Source organism: Thunnus maccoyii, chromosome 11 (genome assembly GCF_910596095.1).
Source record: "Thunnus maccoyii chromosome 11, fThuMac1.1, whole genome shotgun sequence".
Taxonomy (NCBI): Eukaryota; Metazoa; Chordata; class Actinopteri; order Scombriformes; family Scombridae; genus Thunnus; species Thunnus maccoyii.
This window is the reverse complement of record NC_056543.1, coordinates 6,619,018-6,644,124: the sequence shown is the minus strand read 5'-3', so window position 1 is coordinate 6,644,124 and position 25,107 is coordinate 6,619,018. Positions and strand designations below refer to the sequence as shown.

Sequence of the window (25,107 nt, the reverse complement as noted above, 5' to 3'; positions counted from 1 at the left end):
ACCATTTTGCTTTCCAGAAGAGACAGAGGCTGTAATTTATTTGTCAGAACAAAACCGAAAGAAAACAAAAAACAGGGGGTCGGTTAACGGATCCGAGGGACGGCTGAACGCCTGGTCCGGATCTACGTCGCACCATATGTTCACTACGGTTCATCATCCCGACAGTAAAGCTGATAAAAGCTGTGTTTGTTTGAATCATTTGCTGCTGCTTATCACACATTTTTATCTTTTTTTCTTTTTTCTTTATGGATTTATGGCTTTGGGAATAAAATAGTCTCTGATCTGTCGTGTCAGCACAGAGCGGACAGTGATGTTGACACAAACCATCCTCGGGGGTGATCGCTGTTTTAATGTGCGCAGTAGTTGAAAACAGCAGAGTTCTATATAAGGAAAAAGTCCGAGAGGCACCAGAGTCCCTGCTCCCAGATCTGCTCTGAGCTCAGGGCAGAACTCCCACGTCGAACAACGAGTATTCTTGCATTAGTGATAACAAACCACACACACACACACACACAGACACACATCTGTTTGCCTCCCTCTTACATCAGTAGGATCTCATCTCACGCACATCGTTCATTACTCTCTCAAGTTTCAAATCCCTCGAATTAAAGGCCTGCAAATGCTGAAGTGTTATTAATCCCTGTCTGCTGCACTTTACATTCGAGACTTTGTGAGTGTTTTGCGTTTGCTGTCGAGATCTCAAACATTTACACAGCGGGACGGTCGTCTCCTCACGTTCAGAAACTGTTTGTACGACTCTTTAACAGGGGCCGTTGCTTCCCAAATTGATGGATATTTGTCTGGAGCTGTATGATCTCTCTTCCCCCTGCAGAGAACAGAGCTCTTGATCGCTAATATCCGAGACAAGAATGAGACCCAAGAAGGTCCTCGGGGCAGGTTTTGATCCCTGCGCTGAGGTTCTCATCCCTCCACAGCTTTGTTGCAGCCTGAGCTTGTTTTGAAAGTGAATATTTTGTGCAAGAGTGATGTGGAAAGTAACGCAACTGTTGTACATCTTCAAACAGACTGCACGGTCTCTGTGTTTATAACTACTGTCTGTCACGTTTGTCCCTTCACACCGACTGGGAGGCTGCTGCATAACCCACACGGGCATTTCCAGTCTCATAATGAGTGCAGGAAGAAGCTTAAATCCTCTGCAAAGTCTTCAGGGAGATAATATTAATCGGGGAGAGGTACCCTGCTGCACTACTGCTTTACCCCACCTGATCTAATAACAATAATATCCAGTCAACCAGATATCCTAACGAGGGCTTAATGAAGCTTTGCATATTCTTAGGAAGTGTAAACTCTCCCTGCTGGGTGGTAAATTTTGAAGCCAATCCTGTTTGCATGCATGAGCTATAAACACGCCGCTCTGCAGACTTTTGCACATTTCCATTGTTTACAGCAGGTTCTGCAGACATGTTCTTATATGGTGCTTGGTGATACGGCACCAGAACGCAACAGTCTTCCACTACTTTTATGGTGAAATATGAGATTGAAGGATCTCTCATTCCATCGGCTGCATCCTGTGATCATTGCAAAAACAATCTTCTTTTTTTTTTTTTTTTTTTTTTTGTCTTTCATTTCTTCTTTCTTTCATATCTAAAACTCTCTCACATCTCTTTCCAGATCAAGGTTCATTTAGCTAACATTTTGAAGTGCACTCCGTTTTTACGTGACTCATTCGGTGTCTAATAATAGATGAAGACAGGAGGAACACTGGATGTTTTTGCTAGAACATGAGCTTACACATATGAAGCTCTGAACGGATTAATTCAATATTATATAACAAATAATGATATGAAAAAAATGCAGTAAAATATACAAAATTAGCAAATTGTGAAATAATTACATTCCCTATTAAAACTGTATTCATTATGTGAATTTATCCTTATTTTCATAGTAACATAGTTTCATTATAGCTATTTCTATTTAAAAATACACAATATTACTGTAAAAAATACCTTAAAATCTCAACAGAGGTTATTCTGAGACAACAGACATTTTGGCTCGTCATAGAAATAAAAGCACAGGTAATAACATTATGATGGCTCCTTTCTATTCTAGTGTCCCAGTAAGTCATGATGACAGCGTGACAGTGAGCCAGCGTGCACACTACCAGTACCACGACCCTGAAACAGAAGCAGCTAAATGGAAATCAGCCATCAATAATTGTATTATTTACATCTGTACTTTTCCTGCTTTGACGAGTCAAAATGTCTTCCATGGAAAAGGCTCATTAACCAGATGATATTCACTTTGACACTTGGTAAGAATCCAAACTTATTAGACAACCTTTATTTATTATAGTTGATGATTATTTAAAGAGGTTATGGTTAATTTAATCAGTTGTACATTTAGGAGTTCCCTACAAACACACACAGTTTCACCGAATTTCATGGTATACTGGGATTAAAAATAAATATCTTTTGATTTCCACTTTACAAAGTTTCCTTGTTTAGTAAGAAAATGAACTTGACGCCCATCTTCGCCCTCCTGTGCAGATGTGCTGATGAAACACAGACAGATCGTGTATTTCATGGCAGAAGCTGACAGAAGTCACAGTCCGTCTCTTTCTGGTTCTTTGGCTCTTCGAGACGAGCAGCTACTCTTGGCAAAGGTCTGTTTAGTCTCCGGCGATCAGATATTTTTAATCCTCTGTGGTCATTTGTCACACAGCCTTATGGCGAACCCAGCGGCGCTGCTCTCTGGCTTCTCCGCTTGTTTCTCTTTGGCTGTTCGCTAAGAGCAAGGTGAAGACAGCTTGTCGATTTCAATCACAGTCACTAATTGTTGCTTGACAGTGATTCAGCCCTCGGCAGGTGGGATCCTCTTTATATCTGCACAGTCTACTGTTTTATAGATAGTTTGATTGAGCGTTTATGAGCCTAAATGCAGCTGCTTGAAGTCATTATTTCATAAATAGAAATCTATATGTTCATTTGACTGCAACTAAACCCGTCTATAAGTAACCCAGAGTATTTATAATTACAGAGTATTTCCTGAAATCTACTCTTGTCTCTTCTCTTGATTGACTGATATTGAATTTAACTAACAATTTATCTGATTAGTTGATTAAAGAAAATGTGAGGATGTGTCATTTTTTTCTGTGTCATGCCATTGTTAACTGAATATTTTTGGATTTTGGACAATTGACAATTGACGAAACAAACAATTTGAAGATGTCACCTTTAGCGCTAGGAAATTGTGATTAGATGCAGTCCTATTACATACCAACCTTGCTGGATTTTTCACTCTGCCTTGTTGGTTGCTCCCCAGATGTCTGCAATTGCTCAACTATGTTGTGACTGGTTGCATTTTTTCTTTAATATGTGGGTCAACTGGTCTGCAGGGTTCAGTTTCTCCCCCTCGTGTGGCTCGCCGACTCCTCCGACTGCCTTAAAAACATTCAGTTCAGTCATAAACTTCTATGCGACGTGTCGAAACACACGGTTGTTTTTCTGGTGTTGTTGCTTTGTTTTGATTCATTTCAGTTGTTTTATTGTGTTGTTATTTATTTATTATATAATTTCTTGTATGCTACTTTCTGGTTTCCCCTGATAAAAACTTTACTTTTTCTGCTGCTACAGCAAGATCAGTTAAAATCACTGAAGGTTCAGCTTGGCTCATAAGAGGCAATAAGGATTTTTTTAAAAAATTTATAGCACTAAATGACTGTAAAATTAGCCAATTTATCACTTGCAGGGAAACAAATCAGCAAATCAGACTCAACAACATGTAAACATCAGTGACTCGCTTATCAGAGAATAAAATTAAACGCTGCGTCATCCATCCAAAGCCAAAGGCCTACTGGGCTGCTCCATGTATCACGCTGGAAATCATCATAACATTATATAACCTGATATTTGTCATGCATTGACCATATAGCCCAGCAAACGTTATTCAAAGAACAAACCAACCATAAACGGAGCACACGGTCACACTGAGCTGTCGTAGCTAAAAGGGGACGTATCATGCACATTTCCAGGTTTATATTTTCATTCTGGGGCTCTACTGGAATATTTTTGCATGATTTACAGTTAAGAAAATGTTTTTTTTTTTTATCTCATACTGACCCTTTATGCAGCCCCTCAGTTTAGCCTCTGTCTGCAACAGGCAGTTTTAGCTCCTGTCTCTTTAAGGCCCGCCTCCTGATGAGCCCACTCTGTTTTGATTGGTCAGCTTCGGCCGACTTCCACCTGCTCCGGAGGATACGTCAACAAACCATGAAACAAACTATAGTAACAGGATTTCATTACTTTTCTCATTCTTTACTCAAAATATCAACTTCTCAAATAAATTCGTACATGTTCGAACCGAAATCCAATCTGAAATATGAGCGTAAACAACACAAACACATAGCAACCACCTTAGTAACCAAGGCTACAGAACAGACAGCTGTTTATGGGCATATGAGGTGACGTCAGCTCGTAGGCAAAGTAGAAAAAAACACCACAAACAAAGTGTTCAAAGCCGGTTGAAGCCCTGACTTTGACTAGCGGGGAGCATTTCTATGTACATTAACCTCAAGTTTTTGAACTTTGAACATGTTTAGCAAAGATATCTGACATCATGCCAGTATATGAATACCAGAAAATCCCAAAAGGCATGATATGTCCTCTTTAAACCAGGTGATTTGTACCTTCCTTTGTGCAAAAACATCCACATTATTAAAATCCAAGGCTTTTCATGATTGTCTTTGCTCTCGGTTTCATTCTTTGTATGTCCCAACTTAACAACGAGCACAGTTTGAGTGTCCAGTCACCATTTTAAAATGCGCTGGCTTAGACTAAGCTAAGTGATGTTTACAGACTGAAACAACGTTGCTGCCAATTCTTAACCGCAATACTGCAACAAACAAATCCCCTGCAGCCCTAAAAGCATTTTTTTCTCAAAGACAACAATTATAAATAATGACTAAATATGTAAAACTTTACTTGACCCTGGAAAGGAATTTTTTTTTATGTGCATGAAATCATCTCAAAATTAAGTCAGTGGGCCAAGACGTTGGAGAAAAACGAGAGGGAGACACTTAAATGTATAGTTTGGGCTGCACATCACAGACCAAAGAGATGTCTTGGCCTATGTGTCAGATGAGCAAATTTCATTGGAATTAAATGGACGCCATCTTATACTCTAGTATCCACTCGCCGCATGATTTGTAGCCATTGCTCATGCGCGCCTATAAAGCTTAAAGAGAAACTGTGTGTGATATCAGGCCGTACAAACAGATTTACGTGACGTGACCGTGACACGAAGCAGATATATGTATTAGCTAGAGGAAATGAATCACCTATACGTATCCTAGCCTCTAGTTCATGTGTACGGCGATCCCTCAGGGGGGATTTACCCGGTGACCTTCCACAGTCATCAGTCATCACCACTCACTGACATACTGCATTTTTCTCAGGCTTGACCAGTTAATGACCCTGCTCCCAGGAGTCCTCCCACAACATATCCCCTTGTAGATGAATGATTAGTCAATTAATAACAATCTTCCAGAACGTTGAAGGTCAACGAAGTAATGTGATTACTTTCCATAACTGTTGGATCACATCTCCTCCAGAAACTAAATAATTCCATCTCCTTTTTTTTAATCTTTATTCCAGTGTAGAAGTGTGATCAACTGATCAGTTTTTGCCTTTAAAGAACACGATGCACTCTTGACCCTGCTCTGTTTTTAAGTGAGATGCCTCACACTTTGTTTGTTTAGGCAAATAAATGTCTAGTATGTTAGGAAAGAAGAACTAGGAAAGGTTATCTGAAGTGCGTGACACATGGTGACCCCGATTCTAAGAAGTGATCGTTGGAAAAGGGGAACTTAATGCAAGAACTGGACAGTCATGACACCATATATGGAATTATTATTGATAATCTTGCAGGAAACAGGTGTTGACAGTTGTGTTAGGCAGAGGCTTAAAGTATAAAGTCTTTGTGTGAGCTGTTCAAGGTACTCCTCTGCATACGCTTTAGTGATTTATTAAAGGCAGTTGGACTGCAGGAGAAATACTGTGTCTCTGGTATTCAGTCGCCTTTCTCATCTAACTACACAAGCTGTAACGACTAGTGTCTACCTCGTCTTCTAGTGTTTAGCTTTATGACTGCTTTGTCATTTTATTTTTAATGTAATTGATTATTTTTATTGTATTTTGCCATTGTCAGCAGGGTATCAAATCACTGTAAATAAGAGCTCATTCATCTTGTCTCCTGCTTGTATGAAGGACAGTTCAATTGAATGAATACATTTGTGTATCATTACGTCTGTGTTGTTGTTATTAAGAAACAGTGCATGACAACATTTTGACTGAGTTTAACTCATTGTTTGACATTTACATTACATAAAGATTACAGAATGATGCGTAGGGTACATTTGTCTATATTTGTCTCAAGTTCATTTATTTTCCCTCCGCTCCAGACTGATCTATGCTGTCTAGTGTCAATTCACGATTTTAATCAATTTTATGTTTGCCTGCAAAATGCAGAATTGAAACATCATATTTTTTTTTAAGACAGCTGAGCAAGAATAATAAAAGACCTGCAAGCACAGATAGATCAGCTCACTAATGGATCTGCTTTTGTTTGTATTTCTTCAGTCTGATATCTGCAGACTGCTGCTAGCTAGCGTTAGCTGCCCGGCAGATAGAGACAAAAGCTGTGTTTCAAATCACATACTGCTGTTAGTACACTTTCATGTAGTATACTGTGTACACTATGTACTTACTGGTGTAGTGCGCGAATTTCTACAGGGTAGTGTTGTCTCAAATCAAACACGGCCGTTGTGCACTTACCGGAAATGACAATCGCAAATTAGCATTAGCTAGCGTTAGCATTCGTGTTATCGTTCGCGCTATCAAATCATTACAGACTGCTAAATTAACCCAAAAAACATACTGATGGCTTATATCTGACAACTGTATAGTGGTGCTTAGTGCTAAAAAACACATGTATAACTTACATTTGTATAATGTGGTGATGTTCGCTGTAGTTACAACGTACTCGGCCGCCATTTCCAGTTTGAAAAGCGGTCCCTCCCCTTCCGCTACGTAGCCAAGATGGCGACCACTGAGGACGAGAAGTGTCCATAGTTCCACACTCAACTTTTTGACCATTTTGAGTGCACCATCCGGGTACTCACAGTGCACTGCATTTTTCCATACTTCTCAGTGTGAACACACTCAAAATGTTAAGTGTAAGTACAGAAGTGAAGCGATTTGAGACAGTATGTAGAATCTGGAAACTGTTCAGTCGACTCCCAGCGCTTCAACTCTCATAACCACAGACGTTACTTCAATTAGCGCAAACTGAGAGCTCAGATCCGTGTGCAGATTCATTTTCGTTCTATCCTTCTTGTAGATGTGGCGTTAATTCACTACGAGATGAGCAGAGACACCTAGCCACCTGGAGTCACACATAGTGAAACTAATCACGTCACAGTTTACGGGACTGTCATGAGTCAAAACAGCTAATGTAGCAGCTAGCATCTATGTTACTTTTTGACAAAAAATAACATTTTTTTGCATATTGTAATAACTTGATTTTACAATTTAGACATTTTACACATCATGCAGACATCATTCTGCACAGTGAAGCTCAGAGAAGAAGAAAAACACATTTTTGAGTGGACTGGGACTTTAATAATTCTTCTAATTGTGTATTTTAATATATCTGAACTACATGGTGCTTCACCTGTCAGGCAATACAATGTAACTCCGTCTACACCTGCCTCAGTCAGTCTTCTCTAAAAAGTTTACAGTTAATCCAAAATACAGCAGCCAGACTTCTAACCAGAACTAGCCGTAGGTCCTACATTACCCCTGTTCTTGCGTCCCTCCATTGGCTTCCGGTTAAATTCAGAATAAACTGCAAGAGCTAGCTACATTTCTGAGCTCCTTGTCCCCCATTTCACTTCATGACCTCTTAGATCCTCAAATCTCAGCCTTCTATCTGTCTATCCCCCGCACAAACCGCAAATCAAAAGGTGACCGCCTCCGCATTCTCAGCCCCAACTCTATGGAGTCACCTTCCACAATCTGTTAGATCCGCCGAATCCTTGGACTGTTTTAAACGACGCCTAAAAATCCATTTATATCAGCTAGACCTCCCTTCTTGTTCCCATGTCCTGTTTTATTTCAGTTTGGTTGATTTCTGTGTATTTTATCAATCTATTTGTTTAAATTTTGTCAATTAAGAAGTGCTATATAAATAAAACAAAAGCTTACCTGTCTGTGTATCTACATTGTTTTATGCATATTTGTTTCTGAGGATGTATGCAAAGGGATGTTATTTCCATGGTAACATAATCCGACTCACACACAAACACGCACAGAGTCCTATCTGTGCTGGAAGTGTCCTCTGGCCAACGCTGCTCATTAGCCTTCACCTCTCTCCCTGCCGGGCCTCACACACTTTAATCACACACACACACTTTAATCACACACACACACACACACACACACGCTCGTCCTGGTTTACTTTTTTTTTTTTCCCCAGTCAGCACTTTCTATCTCAAACTTCACCTCAGTTCCTCCCTGTAGAGGGTGACAGTGATTAATGTTTTCTCCGTGCCCTCTTTTCCCCCCTCTGTGTATTCTCTTTTCCCAGCATGGGACTCTATTTCCACCTCTTTTCATTATAGCATTGTTTTTTTTTTTTTGTTCTCCTCCACCTGCAGGGTGTAGGTCTATCAGTTCATGGCCGGTTCCGAGTAGCCACTGAGAAGACGCTGTTTGCCATGCCGGAGACCGCCATCGGTAAGTCCAGCTGCACCGGCTTTCTGTTTTTCCTTGAGGGGAGGGGGTGGAGGGGGGCAGATGCGCTGGTTGGCCTACATCAGTGTGAGAGGGTATCTAGTCCATTAATTATGAAGCAGCAGTGATTTTAGCCGCAGACCCAGCTGGACTCAATTCACACGCGTTCATCGACACGAGATCTGTCTGCACGGAAAGCCGAGGAGGGTTGACTGAGTTGTCTTCGGTGCGATATATGATGAAGGCCTGTATATGTTTCCAGCTGAGCTTCAGTTTCTCACAGATACACTCCAGGAGGATGAGAAATAAAAAAGAAATATTACATCATGCAGAGAGGGAGAGAAGGGACTTACAACTCCAAAAATTCTTTAATTTATAAATATGCCATGGATCAAACACAGACATGCTTTGTGAGGTTTCCAACTGTAAATAGTTTCTTCCAGTTGAATTAATCAAACGTTACGCTTTGGAAGATCTCATTTCATCTGCTGTTCTGACTGAAGCAGCTTTTAAAGGGGACATAACAAGCTTTTTGTGATTTTTCTGTCTTTTATGATGTTGTTCAAAGTTAGAAAAGGTGAAGGTGGTGGAGGTGAACGTATTTAAAATGCTCCCTGAAAGTCAACCGTCTCTGAACGCTCCATTTGCGAGGTTACCTCTACTTCCTCCTCAAACCAACTTCAGATTGTTCACGCATGCCTATTGTTATGCCTAGTGTTTGATGCTAAAGTTGTTCACATTGTCCATTCGCATATTTCAGATCAGATTCAGGCTCAAACATGTACTAATATATTTAAGAAGTTTATATTTTGAGTAAAGAACAAGAAAAATAAGTGAAATCTGACTACTATTATTCATTCTCGTTGCCTCCGGAGCTGGCAGACGTCTGCTGAGAGGCAGCGTCTGAGAGTGAAGAGACCTTTTTCAGACAGAGGCTGAACCGAGGGGCTGCATAAAGGACCAAATAAGGAGTTTTTTGAAACTTTAAATCATTAAAAGATATTCCAGTAGGACCCCAGAATATAAATATAGACCTGGAAATGTTTATGATACGTCCCCTTTACGTAAAAAGAGCCACTGATGAGTTTTTCTGAAGCTGAACTGAAATGACCTGCCTTTAAAAAATATTCCACTCCATCAACAGTGTCTTTATTAATTGTATTTAATGGCATGTTTTCACACTAACGGTGAAGTTAAAATCCTAAATTAAAGAGCTGTGAAAAGTAGAACAAAACAACTATACAGTTCTTGAACTTTTAAACCTCATTTGCATAACTGATACCACTTAGTGTCTGCAGAGATCATCAAGAACTTATCTCGCTGTCAGTTCCTCCAGTGTAAACAGCTATAGTTTGCTCTTTAGCTAAATGACTCCTGCAGACAGATGGCCTCCTCCTGAGGCTCTGAGGAGATTAGAAACAAATCTCTAACAACTGACTAATTACAGCTTACGTTATGGTATAAACTAGCTCGTTGTCACTTAAATCCAGATGGTTTATCACAGTTTTTTTATGTGTGTATGAATTATCTACAGAAGGCTTGTTATACCAAAGCATTAATCACAATGGTTTTGTGGTGAGAACGAGCCTGTAAACAAACCAGACAGCTAATGTCGTCAGTGTATTCACTTCATAAAGCTGGATAACTGATTCTGAGATGGTCCTCGAGCAGTTTTGATGGTCAGTTTAAAAGCTTTCTGTCCATATTTTATTATATTTAGGTTATAATCAGGTGACAAGTGGGAAATGGTGTCAGTATTTTGTGCACAATATGTCTGGAAATGTTCTCTGTATCATCCGTAGATGTATGAGCTCAGGGTTGATCTTTTTTTTCTGCGGTTATAATATGTGTATGTTCTGATGATTGACTTCCTCACGCTTGCAAACTTCCAAGGACACTCATCCTCTGTTGAACACACAGATACTGACACACACACACACACACACACATCAAGCTTATTCCAGTGCAGTCTGGGCTCGTAGATCTTCAGCTGATGCCCTTTTTTTTTTTAACGCTGTCTAGCTGCGTGCGGTGGAATCTGAGTCACATGTCTGGGGCAGTAAAGATGAAGAGCGTGTTGTCAGCGGACAGGAAATGAGTGCAGCAGGAAGGAAAAAAAAAAAAGGTCCTTGTCGATGCGGTCCGAGCGTTGTGTGAAAATTTCTCAAAGGCGAGGCCACAAAAAGGAGTTGGAGGAAATGGGACGATAATTGAATTGCGCAGGCTGAGAATTGGCTCTCTGAGTGGACTGTATGTGTGTCTGCAAGTGTTAATTATTGCGCTCGTTTTCCTTTAATCCACACACATACACCCATGCATTTTTGTCAGTGTTGTAGTACAAACAATAAAAAAACCACTATATCCTGTTTAATTTTATTATTTATGGTCCTAAAAAGGTAATAATTTCTCCAGTCATTTTGGCGAGATGGCGTGAAATCTTTGTTAATCCTCTTTGGAGCCTCTGTGGTTGTAACACATTGTCACTATTGTTCATTTGACTTCCAGCACGTCATCCTTTCTGCAATCAGCCACTTCTAATTCACAATGCACAGTTTTCCATGAGAAAACAGCATTTTTCAGCTGCCTCCAGACCCCAACGTGCTTATTTTAGCCTTGATCTTGGGGTCGAAGTCTCTCAAGAGTCTCTTTTATGTGCTGGGTTTTTATTGCTGCTATTATCGCGCTGTCGAATCTGGATTTTTCCACTCAAGTATGCCAATATTATACATGAAGCTTTAAGTGCCTGAAATTCAGTTACGCAAATTCACGTCTTGAAATGTTCTTGAATATAAAATTTCACTTATTTGACTATTTCTCAAGACTGTTTGGGCTTAAACAGAGTTTGTTTCATTGACATCTTCCTCACTCTCCTCTCAGTTTTGTTGCACCTGTTCGGACAATTAAACATTATTATTCTAATCGTCTCTCACATTGATTCTGTGAGCTCAAGTAATTCCCAGCACATCTCCCGACATCAGCTGAGTGGAGGTCTAATCACCCTGAAGTGGGTGTGCAGGGCTTCTACACTTGGCATATTTATTCCAAGTCAAAATGTCTGCTGTAGAAAGGGCCTATAGTTTAAACGCTGTCATGAAGATAACGATAGTAATCCTAAGTTTTACTGATTATTCTTTTTGAACTAATAACCCCTTTCCAAGCCCAGCATTTCACTAGTCAATGGAGGTTTTCAAAAGAAGGTTAAAAAAAGCTTGTTAACAAGTTCTGCAAGGTTAAACCTGCCTTTATTTATACAGCACATTTCAACCATTGCACATTTTACATAGAGCATAAATGGTATCAAGACAGAATATAAAAGCAACACAAGTAAAAAGACATTGAAATACAATTAAAAAGTGTTACATTTGGAAATAAAAGGAAGATAAAAAGGAATAAGACAGATAAAACAGGAGAATAAAAGTTACAGTGCAGTGTAAAATATTAACCCTCAAATTTGGTTTAATAAACGCCACAACAGTAAACAACCCAACACCCATTCAAATTAACATCCATATGAAATTGTAGAAATGAATACACACAGCCAGTCAAGAGCTTAAATGACACACAGTTAATTAAAACAAATTAAATATAGTCAAAGCTAACTTGTTGATATGTTAAACTAGTAATGTAAAAAGAGAAAATGCTGTTTCTTGTGCCTACATTACTGACTGAACTGTTCCCCTGTTTCTTACAACATGAGGAGCAAATGAACAGATGGAGAAAAGGGCTGATCCTGATTGTCCCAGTCTGGATTTTAGCATGCAGCACCAGTACTGCCCCTGCCCTTTAGGGGGCCATGACTATAATTTATTAATTGCCCCCCCCCCCCCCCCCCCCCCCCCCCCCCCCACAGCTCTCTCACCACTACCAACAACATTTTATAATTCAGTAATCACCCTTAAAAGATCAACCAAAGACATTGCTTTGTAAAGAGAGATAGAGCCAAAGATGCAGCACCAGCTGTATTAGGTTTCACCACCACTTTAGGACAAGATTGTGCTGTTCACCAGTGGTGTAGTCCAGTTTATTGTAGTGGGTATGCTGTGATTATTCCCTCCCAGCCTCGTACACGCCCCATGAGCACCACAACACTCACTAACACATACTAATACATGAATCCACATGTAACAGGGCATTCAGAAAGACTGGGTATGTGTTATCAACAGTTTATTATAAGCAAAACAAGACTTTAACAGATTTGCTGCTGTTTTAGTGTTAATCACCATACCTGGTGATTTCGCATGGCTGCAGGAGACAGTGATTCACTGCTTTGACAGTCAATAGTGCGCCTCACAATGATAGATCTTTGGGCTTCTTACTCGTGGCCTTGATGAGAGAGTGGGAAAAAAAATACAAAGAGGAAAGGAGAGGAATTAAAACAGTATGTTCACTTATCTTCCAAACCGTTGTCAAACTTAGGTTACGTATCTGATTAAATGCAGGGGAAAGCATCCAAGAACTGCTGCAAGACTAATAAGCTTCAGAGACAGAACTCTTATCAACATCACAATCAAATTATGCATACTGGGTTCACCGTTTGTTAGCCCACAAGCCCTGGAAAAAAAGATGGAACACTTACAGATGTCCCAGCTCCTGGTCCACCTGGTCCAGTTTCTTCTGTTTGCTGGCAGTGTCCTCGGTTTGGGGTAAGAAGGGAAGGGGTGGGGTCACTACAGAGCAGCAGTATAACGTTCGTGGGTGGTGGGTGGAGTAACTAGCCTGGTAGTCAACAAAGCTTTCGAAATACGTTTGCACTCAGGCATCTGACGTCTGAGCATCTCCTTGCTTGTGTGGCAGAGTGATGTCTTCTCAACGTTTTTATTTATTCTTTATTTATTCAGTTTACTTCTCAGGCACAGTGCATATTAATAGACATAACTGTAAATATGCCAGAATTAGCCAGAAGACTAGTTTTCATCCATAGTTGCTGGCCAGGTGTGTGAAGTTGGAAGCCTAAAGTCAGTGTATAATCAAGAAACACATTTAAAACAATGATCATTATGTAAGGCATGTCAGTTACAGTAAAAGCAGAACACAGTCATGGGCAGCAATAAAAGCAGAACGAGTTATGATTCAACAGAACAGCTTAAACAATTATAGAACTGCTGAAATTACATTACAGCTACACAAAAACAGACATGAGCAAAAACAGATATGAGTTAAAACAAATATGAGCAACAGGACAACAGTAGCACTAAGGTAAGTCAAGCAGCAGAGCAGTTTAGCAACACACAAGTTGTGTATTGATAGACATTTGCCAAATGATGAAGGCATCCAAACTAGTGCTTGTAAGTCATGTTCTTAACTGTCTAGAAAAGGACCTGGAAGTGGTGGATACAGTTTGTTAGACCTCGCACTTTGGCCACAACAAATGGGAGACACACCGTGATAAAGTTTTAACAAAAGATGAGTTTATTAACCAACTTAAACCAAATTAAGCCAAATTAAAGAGGTAACTAAATATGTAAAGCGTGGGTTGTGGATATCAGTAGCGTCAGTGGTGGTATCAAGACTCAGGGTTTTTTAGCATACGGGATCAGGATCAGGAGCTTGAAGGTCCCTCTCATCGTCCAAACTCTCAGCAGGAACCTCAGGATCTGAAAGCACAAAAGAAATCACAAATGCAGGAGTAACATTCACCTCCTGAGCTACAGAGTCACTAGGACCAAACTGGTGACGCTCAGTTTTAATGGTCGTACAGTTTTTTCTAATGAGCCTGTGCACCTTCCATATTTTTTCGTGCCACTTCAATCAAACGGCTGGCTGATGACGGGACTGGGACAAAGCAGAGCAGGCTTGACAACTTGACTCTTTCCCAGTGAGCTGGCACGTCATGATGTGAGCAGAACCATCACACTTAAACCGATGTTGTGACGTACTTCCTTGGCTTGAAAAGACTTACCAATTGATGACCCAGTGAGTAGGGGTTTCTGGCACAACTTCACCTACTTCCAAGGTTCATGGAGAAGGGAAAAAAGTCTCAAGAGGTCAAAACTCCAGCACAAAGTTGTATATAGAACAACCTTATTGTTAGACCAACGCATTTCGGCTTATGGCCTTGGATGACCCTGATGAAGGCCACAAGCCAAAACACGTTGGTCATCATCAGATTATTTATATCGGACAACAACATTGTAGATCTCTTGTCCCTGCAAATGTTGTTCATAAGACAGAAACCTTTCACAGTCAGCCGTGCTGCAGGAGATGATCTGCATGCATCGTATGAGTGGTTTTTAGGCTTCCAGGCTCACTGTGTGGGTGCTGAAGGTCAAGGTCTTCACAAAGATTGAACCGCCTGCACAGTCGTTTCACTCGTGACTCATCGTGCAGTATGCCAGGTGTTGATGGGCGGTTGCTTGTGTCCAGAATGCTGAGATCACGAAGCATTTCTCCTTCCAATGAGAGGCGCTTCTTCATGTTGTTAATCAGACTTTGTAGGAAGTGCTTTGCATTGATTGAGCTTTGCATTGGACTCCAGGGGAAAGTGATCCGAAATGTCCCAAAGCCTCCTCCGATTTCTCCCCCTGGAGAGTCTTTGAATGACGCCAGCACTCGGATGATACGCTTCAGAAGCTGTTCTGCTCTCAACAGTTTGATTGAATTTGTCTGAGTTGCTGAGACAGATTTACAAGTTCAGACACAGAAATTCTTTGCTTTGCATGCAATGAGCTAGGCCTCTGTAAGTTTGCCTCTCTTCCTTGTTTGGTCTCCCGCAGCATTTTCAAAGTGTCTGAGTGCTTCGTACAACCTCCACACAGCCTTTACAGCACAGAAGCTGCTGGCCAATCATCGTGTATTTAAAAAACTCAAAACTCTTGTATTGGATTGACTGTAAAGGTTGTGGATCTTCTCCATGTTGTCTTATATTTACTTAATTTTCTTTCTCTCCACTCTGACCAAGGATGGCCATATTTAAATTCCCTAGCCTGACTCTCAGTCCACTAACCTGACGCGCCGATGGTTTGTTACACAGAACCATCAACCAACCAGGCACTTTCAAAAAATACTTAGCAGGTGATTGGATGAACCACCTGTCTAACACCGTCTTACCTTGCGAGACAGTTAGATTTGTTGGATCACGCAAGAATCCTCGTAGGACGCTGATTGGTCTGAACCACTGGTGGTGGCTGAGGAAGTTACTGACCCTTTTCCAAAAGTTAAACTATACAATTATAAACCATTTTTTTAAGTATTAACATCTTCAGGAACATATGGACTTGAGTACAGAGTAGGGAAGGTGGAAGGCACTCAGAGACGGACTAACACATTGATGGTTTTGGTCCTTTCATGGGATTTATGGATTATAAGATTATAAGAAGAATATAGAACGTCAGCCTTATTATTGGGTGTGGTGATTATTCATTTTAAAAGTTATCTAATTATTGATTATTCCCTCAGGATAAAAAATATCTGCATCTATGATTTTACTAAAGCAGGATACCATCAGGGCTACAAATGCACAGTGTGTTTTAAAGTTTAGACTAATAACTTTCTTCAAACCTACCAACAAACATTTCTATCACACTCATCTCTCTCTCTCTCACACAAACACACTCGTACCCTCCCTCACGTCTTAACATTAACCCCTTCTGTGGCGGGATTAACAGATTTAACCCAGCCCTGCTAGCAGCCATAATCTGCCACATTTATGATATTACATTTTCAACTGTGAATCAGGTCAACTCATCTAATCCCTCTCTCTCTCTCTCTCTCTCTCTCTCTCTCTCCCGTACACTACTCCGCCCCCCCTGTAGCCTCACGCCACGCTACAAAAGCGATCAGAAAACCAACTGTGACCAATAAAGCCTCATTTCCTCTTTCGAATCAAATGGAAACATGATTGAAAATACAGAATAAATTCCGTACAGATTAAGGCTGTGGATTGTGATGAAAGAGTTCATAAACATAAATACTTATAATCCACATGTTTGGGGTTTTTTTGTATTTTTTTGTTAATGGTTTTGCTTAATCTGTACTTAAATCATTTCTGGGTGGAAGTGGACGGATATTTTATATATTTTACATATATTTTAGGAAGCGACAATGCAATTCATTAATTTTACACTCAGCAAAACAATGCTACACTATGCAGCAATTAGCTGATTAATCAATTAGTCAATCAAAAGAGAATTAATCTACAACGATTTTGACAATCGATTAATCTTTGAAGTATTTTCCAGGTAAAAAGAACAAACATTTCACTGTTTTCTAATGTTTTATAGATAAAAGTGTTCATTAATGAATCACCAGTTGCACTCGTAGCTGGTTATTGTATGTTTATGGGCCTCGTGTAAAAAACACTCAATAGATTTGTTCTTAAATGTCACATATGAGGTTTAAGTGAATTTGTGATGTTCACCAGTTTTCTCGTACTTAGATTTTTCTCTTACGTATGAAAGACGAGTCTGTCTTCCTCCGCAGGGAAAACAACACTAACTTGACTTGAATTAGTGTTGTGTGTACGTCTTCATTAAAATTAATTTGGAGTTTAAAGAGTTAGATTAAAGTAAATATATAACTAAGACAAACTTAAAGAAAAATGAATATTAATTTCTGTTCATCATGGCTGCCAATTTACTTATATTTTTTGATGTTTATTATATTTTGGTGCAGCGACCTCTAGATTTCAGTAGTATTTGCAGGTGTCTCAGGGTCTTTCTGCAGCTCTCTGTCCAACATCTTGTGCTGACAGTGTAACATCACCTACTGTAGGATACAATATTCTTTCCTCTCATATCTCTGTGACTGTCACATGACCATCTCTCATATTAGTCATAGAGCGATTTCCTTTAGAAAAATGTTTTTCAGTAGCTAACTTCATGTCAGACGGTCTGTGGTGTTCAAAAATGTCAATGAAACTAATCCACTAACCAACTAATTAACTAACCAACAAACTGAGCGGAACAGGTCGCCCTCTATGGCAATTTTAGGGGCGTTGATTATGCTAATGATCAAATCTCACAAACGTTCACTTCCTCATGAAGAGGTAACATTCATCAGGCTGAAACGAGCGATTTATGACAAGTTTGTGCAGTTAAGAGAGTTTGTTGAATCCGTCTTGCAACACTCGTACCAGTAAACCTCTCTGAAAAAAGAAAGAGAGATGTAGGATAAGTTTACGAAAATGTTCTTGCATGAGGCCCAACATGTGGTACTTGTTATTTGTGGGATAGTTAACAATAAATTCCCTTTTCATTTTAAGGAAACTTCTCTTTTTAGTCGATGTCATATGGTTAATTGTGTAGTGAACTGTGACCCTGAAGTGCACCTGTATTAAAGCTGTACAAGAATGTGTTTGAACTCTTCCCGTTTCATTTTGACAGGTCTGTTCCCTGATGTAGGAGGCGGCTATTTTCTGCCGAGGCTCCGGGGAAAGTTGGGACTGTTTCTGGCCTTGACAGGCTTCCGTCTCAAAGGGCGTGATGTGCAGAGAGCTGGAGTCGCTACTCACTTTGTAGAGTCTAAGAAGGTACGATACCTTAAAGTAATAGATAAACTCGCACTGCACTGCTGAGCAAACCACACAAAGAGGATTTTTACCAATTTATTGTTATCTAAACCACTCTTCAGTCCATACATGGTGATAGTGATGCTGCAAGGACGAGTGCAGGACAGGAGCATGGTGGGGAGGGGGTGTTAAAGCTCCACTGGAAAGCTGGATGCTGAGTCACTGGGTGTTGTTCATAGATGCCGACATACACTGGCTGGTCCAGAGGCAGGTGGTGTTTGTCTTTGTGTTGGCGTGAGGTCGACACAGCAGTGGGCGGCACAGGGTGTTTAGACTATAACCTTGACTTTCAGGACAGATGACCAGTGGGGTGGATTTAGGTTATTTTTACAATTTTTTTCTGACCAAAGACGAAAAACATCTTACCTCAATGGAAATGAAAGAAAAGTCAGATTGTTTTCAAATCACTGAGCTCTCAATCTACCCATTGGCTCCATAGAAATAAAGGGAGAGTAATGTTTATAATGAAAGAATCTCTGCTTTGGTCATAAATTAGAATTATTATTTGTCTGTTTGTTAAAGATAAAATGAAATGTCACCTTTTTTATACGCTTGTAGGAACAACCCGACTGCAGGGACTTAAGGTTGGCTACAGCAGTGCATTCATGTGGTATTTTCTCACTGAATCAAGCCTGTAAGACCAATTAAAAACAGTTTTGGAGGGTTAGGGTTAGGGCCAGAGCCAGGGTTAAGGTTAGGGCCAGGGTAAGGGTTAGGGCATCAGGGCGTCAGGGTTAGGGTTAGGGCCAGGGCCAGGGTTAGGGTTAGGGCTTGGGTTAGGGTTAGGAGATCAAGGGTTAGAGATCTGCTGTCATGATTTCCCTCTAACTGGTTAAAATCTTTACAAAAATTCACAAAAAAAAGAAATTCTCAATCCAGTAACCTCCTCTTCAGATATTTCTTTTTCTAGTGAGGATCAAAAGGGAAAGATTCAGCCTTTTTATAATAATAAAACTGAATCTGGGTTAGAGTCTTGAAGAATCAATAGTCGACCGCAGAGAATCAAAACTTCTCCTCCAATAGATCCCAGACCTGGAGAAGGAGCTGGTGGACTTGAAGTCTCCCTCCGCTGACGACGTCTCCAGAGTTTTAGACTCCTTCCAGAACAAGGTTAGAAACCGAGGCTGCCGTTAAACATGACTCAACATTCAACGAGTTGCTATTCAGAGATCTGTTTTCCTGTGAATGTCTGAATCTTTGTTTTTTTCAGTGTTGATCGTTATGTTTTCTGTCCACAGAGCAGTCTGGATTCTGACAAGCCTTTTATCTTGGACAAGCACGTATCTGATATCGACAGGTAGGTTTTGAATCTCTGCATCTCCGACCATAACCATCCATTTGATCAGTGCGTCAGGAAAGCTGGTAAACAGCTAGTTATGTAAAGGTACCCTGTGGAGTTTCTGACCTCTAGTAGCACTATGGAGCAGTTTTCTTATTTTGCACACATACACACATATGTGCCTGCTGTTCCAGTGATCTAAAGGAGGTAATAATGCACCAACAGACTCAGCAATATGTCAGCAAAGACATGGAAGAAGAAGCTAGTAAACAAAATATCTGCTTTGCGAATGTTTGTTGAGGAATGAAATGCATTTAACACTTTTGTTAGACCTCAAGGATACACACAGTGCATCCATTTGTTTACAAGAAAACTCCACCGAGCGCCTTTTAAACTGGACCTAACTAAAAAAGCCCAGTACAACAGCAGACAGTGAAAGTAATGAGAATTAGATTTTTGAATAAACTTAACTAAATTAAAGTGAATAGAGGTAACCTACTGAAAACTTGAACCCGTGTCGTCCTTTCTCTCCCTTCAGGCTGTTCAGCTCCGGCAGCGTGGAGGGCATCATGCAGAACCTGAAGGCCGACGGCTCCGAGTTCGCTAAGAAACAAGCTGAGGTACGATCTTGACCTGCGGCTCAGTCGGAAACCGATGACAAAACTTTTATTTCACTTTTATTGTCCTCATAGAGTTCTTGTACGTTCCAGAGTATCTGCAGGTCTGGAAAATACTTTAAAGCATTGAAGACGGTTTCCTTTTTGTGACCAACTTTTTAGTATTTTTTAAATTCAGTTTCCTAAAAAAAAAAAAGTCTTAGAAGATATTAAAATCTTCAATATTTACAAAAATCTTTTCTCTTCCTTGTCGTCGACAGTAACATTAGTTATAAAATGTTTTAGTTTGCTGTTGCGGGCTGTCAGCAGACGTCTCTAAACTAAAAGCGCGGTTGTTTAGACAGAAGATTGTGCTGCAGGAAGCTGTTAAATCCTTTTTTGTGGAGATTTCAGTCAGCATCATCAAACCACAAACACCGTCAGTGCTCATAGATACCGTAACTAGGAAGCTCATCCACTTATGATGAGCGAGTGCCGATTTTTTAATCAGTTAAACGGTTATCTGCCACTTATCCAGGTCCAGGCATTAACTTAATTAATTATATCATTAGTAATTATTGTTATATACTGTTGGGAAGTACTGGGATGTAATGATAAATAATTCCAGGTCATATCATCCCTTCTGGTTTCCATCATGCTTTCATGTTTCAGCCAGTATGATGGTGAAACAAGTATTAAATAGCTTTCTATGTGGTATTAAAAAGGTCTTGAAATGTCTTAAATTTAACTTTATGAATGCTGTCATTTCCTGTTTGCAGTCTGATGAATCCCACCGACAGTGTTAGAGTGGACCCAGTGTATTATGTGGCTTTAACAGTATATGTTAGTAATTAGTAGTTAGCTCAGTTCAAGCACTTAATGAGGTTAGTCTTGTGCCTCGTTGGCTTGACCAAAATCCCTCCTGTGAGACTTAAGAGCTCAGCAGACCACAGCGGCTTCAATAAAACTAAATTTTAGTCTCTTAGACTCATTTCATAATTCTCATAATTGTGTTTTAACCTAATGTCGACCTGGATGGTCCAACGAGATCAGATCCTCCCTCACGTATGCTGCCCGTCTCCCCATCGCTTCATTGTCTTCGTTGTTCATCTCCAGAATCAGTTGTCCGCTCTTAAAGTGACTGATAATCACCTGATTATTTAACATGTGTTAAAGTATACAGTAGTCCACATTTAAACCGTTTTAACCAATATGACTCGGCTGCTTTCATTCTGCTCAGTTCAACAAACATTTAAGCGTTTCCAGTTTTCTTTCCAACCATAAAAATCTGAATTACAGCCAGCGAGGGTCGGCTCAGGGATCAAATATTTATAATAAACCCACTTCCTCACTTACTACTCCGCCACAGACTCGCTGTCCTGCATATTAAAAATGCATAACCATCTTACACATTGCACTGCTTATGTTTTTCTGTTGGATATTTAGCAACAAAATGTATCCGTAAGCAAAAAACAGAAACAGAAAAAACAGAAGAAAAAACTGAGCATTTAAAACCGTCTCTCTGTTTGAAGGTTGAGTCAATTAAACAGTAAAAGTTCCTTGCGTCTCGTCTCTTGCAGACGCTGTCTAAGATGTCTCCCACGTCCCTGAAAATCACCTACAAGCAGCTGCAGGCAGGCGCCTCTCTGAGCCTGCCAGACGTGTTGGTGATGGAGTATCGACTGAGTCAAGCCTGCATGGTAAAAACCAAACAAATGATCAGCATGCATCAGGGTCTGTGTTCATTCTGGTATTTTAAGTTTCTTTCTCCTCATATAAACAAAGGATGAAAAAGAAAGAGTGTTTTGATTTTCAATGAAAAACCCCAGAATGAAAAACAAAAAAGACTCAATTTTTTTGTCATTTGTACATCAAATAAGAAAAAAATTGCAAGAAAATAAAACAGGAAAACAGTCGTTATTTAATTTGAACAATCTGTTCAGAGCCAAGTGACACCAACAAATAAGCTAACATGGAAGCTAACGGCTTGTATAATAATATCTTCGTAACAATATTCTGACTTGATTATTTCTGAGAACTACACATCGGTCCATGTTTTGCTGCCAGTTGAGTTTGGTAACGTTGATACTGCGTACGCGTGTTGCCACAAATGGAAGAAGAAGAAGACAGTATTTCTGGTTTGCTAGAGAGCGAAAAAGAAGCTGTTTTTTTTTCTAAGGTATTATAGTTTCATTATTTAATTCACAAATAACGTTTAAGTTTATTTGTGCCATTTCTTTAACTTTTTTTTTTTTAAAAAGGCTCTTTCCTTTTAATGTTTTGTTTCTTTTTATAAAAGGAAACTTAAAGGGGGAATATCATGACTTTTGTGATGGTAAAAGGTCCAAAACATGAGGTGAACGTATGTAAAAATGCTCCCTGTAAGGTAAAATCCAGGACTTCAGGCTGCTCTACTTCCTCATCAAACTGACGTCAAATTGTTAGTGCACGCCCACAAACAACTGTCTGTTCCGTAGTCCTTCTCGCTAAGGTTGTTTGATGTGTTGTTTGCGTTGTTCATTCACATATTTCAGATCAGATTTTGGCTTGAACATGTACGGATGTATTTGAGAAGTTTATATTTGAGCCTCCGGAGCCGCAGAGAGGTTCCATAGATAAGATAAGATTAGAAGATAACCAATCAGAACAGAGCGGGCTCATCAGGAGGCGGGGCCTTAAAGAGACAGGAGCTAAAACAGCCTGTTTCAGACAGAGGCTGAACTGAGGGGCTGCATAAAGGGCCAATATAAGACAAATAACTGTAACTGTAGGGCCCCAGAATATAAATATAGACCTGGAAATATGCATACATCCACTTTAAAATACCAAAAAATGCACAGACCCAACATCTTGAGTTTGTTAGTTTTCACTCATAATTGGAGGATTAATAAATTATTCTTCAAGTTGTTGCATTCTTTAACATATTAACTTGCATTCCTCAATAAGTAATTTAAGTATTATTTATCTTAATTAGCCACAACTGTGTTAGTTTAGCTGTGACGACTTGTTAAAGTTAACTAATCTATATTGTTGATCGGTATGATGTCGTCTCATGAGATTTTTTTTGTGTTGTTTTGCAGAGAGGCTGCGATTTCTACGAGGGAGTTCGAGCTGGTAAGTCACTGCAGTACGAGGGCAACGAGACTGGACTTTTGATCCTTCCTAGTATAAAATGACTGTAATATACAGTATATACACATCTGCAGGGAGCTTGTAGTCCAACTAGCATTGTTTTAAAGGTTAACAAAGGTCATAAATTAGTTCTTGCCCCTTTTAGAGCTGAAGCTTGAAACCACCTCGTATTACCCGCCTGTCACATCATCTGATTCCCCTTTTATGTATTTGAATGTCTGTGTGTTGCCAGTGCTGGTTGACAAGGACCAGAGCCCCAAGTGGAATCCATCAACACTGGAAGGGGTGTCGGACCAGAGCGTGGAGCAGTGCTTCTCCTCGCTGGGAGGGAAGGACCTGACTTTCTGATGTCCTGCCAGCCAGCAGCTGCTTCCCACTTTCAAACACACACCACTGAGCCTTTCTCTAAACAGCTGCTTCCTGTCCCCACATCTCCATTATTGTCAGTCATTCATGAGGACTGTAAGGCTGAGGATGAAGGAATATGAGGGAGACAGTTTGCTATTATACATCAATACACAGGTCAAATACTGGAATGGGTTGATTCTATAGACGGACGAGGTTTGTAGGTGGAGGTAGAAGTCGCCGTCATCGCAGAAAAATTGTTTCTTTTAACACTATGTAAAGGATTTGACGTTTTGGGTGTTGGATGCGAAGAAATCTCATAGAAACGGTTATGTGTTGAAAAATATTGTCATCGTGTGCCGTTAAAATAAAAGTTATAAGCTAAAAATACTTTTCAATAACATTTAGTCCCGTTTTAACAGACGGCGAGACGCCTCCATTACATTCATTCTACTTCCATACATCTCCATTAAATCCTCATGTTTCAATCCGAGCCGCGTGTCGAGCGGTGACCGCTGAAGACCGAGCGATCTGTCCACAGTTCACTATTACTCTATCGTCTGTCTCCCGAGTTTTATTGAACGGTTCGTTTCTTCTAATTACAATCCAATAATACGCTAGCAAGCGATTCCCTGATGGGTTTAATGAGCTACTTCACACAACACCTTAACATCCAGACTCGGAGAGAAGGTGCAATTTATTTTTCCCAAAGCTTGTGTTATAACCAGTATCATACTGGTTGTTTTTAGTGGAACTTCCACATTCACACAGACCACCTTCATCTGTCGGACCTCGATTAAACAGCTCTGCTTTCACTAGAGCTGCAACTAAAAACCTGTCACATATGAGAAGCTGGAACCAGAAGAAGTTGGACATTTTTGCTTGAAAAAGATTATTTGATTATCAAAATAGTTGCTTCTGTCGATTGATTGATTGTTGCAGCTCTAGCGGACACGTGTTCAGTTTCTCTCTGTCTGTGCAGTGACATAAATCAGCCGCCGGATTCGTTTTAAACACTTGTGTAAAATCCAGAATTGTTCCTCTGCAGCCGAGGAAAGGACGGTCTGATTAATGTTCGCAGCCAGAAATCCAACATGGTAGCAGCAGATAAAACACAGCTAGTGTAAACTTGTTCTGCAGTGCAAGAGGAGCCTTTTCTACACGAGTCGTACTGTAACTGTTCTGCTGTGAACTCGAAGAATCAGTCGAACTGCGGCTTCGCATTAACATGAAGACATAAGAGGAGAAAATGATCTCACCACTGAGTGCTTTATTACATTTCCTGTTGGTTTGTTGATCTGACACTGATCAATATCATCTGAATTATATGCAGCGTTGCTCTAATATCGATCATAAATCTCTAATGTTTTCCAGAATTTTTCTTTTTAATGGCATTTGTAGTTTCTTTTTCCATGTCAAATTGTTCCAAAGCAACACTCCCACTCACATTAGATTTAGAAGAATATCAGTATTTTATATCCACTATGCATTAACATGACC

The 25,107-nt window shown here is 40.0% G+C and overlaps 1 protein-coding gene across 1 annotated transcript in view; it reads left to right on the top strand.

Annotated features, from left to right (window-relative positions):
- The window catches only part of hibch (3-hydroxyisobutyryl-CoA hydrolase), a 31,596-nt gene extending 7,100 nt beyond the window's left edge, over nt 1-24,496 (top strand). The window contains exons 7-14 of the mRNA XM_042426799.1: nt 8,675-8,753; nt 18,071-18,216; nt 19,279-19,365; nt 19,494-19,552; nt 20,073-20,154; nt 21,711-21,830; nt 23,211-23,244; nt 23,495-24,496. Coding sequence (XP_042282733.1) covers nt 8,675-8,753; nt 18,071-18,216; nt 19,279-19,365; nt 19,494-19,552; nt 20,073-20,154; nt 21,711-21,830; nt 23,211-23,244; nt 23,495-23,610 — 723 coding nt within the window. The 3' untranslated portion in view covers nt 23,611-24,496. The remainder of the gene's footprint in view (nt 1-8,674; nt 8,754-18,070; nt 18,217-19,278; nt 19,366-19,493; nt 19,553-20,072; nt 20,155-21,710; nt 21,831-23,210; nt 23,245-23,494) is intronic.
- Nucleotides 24,497-25,107: the final 611 nt, after the last annotated feature.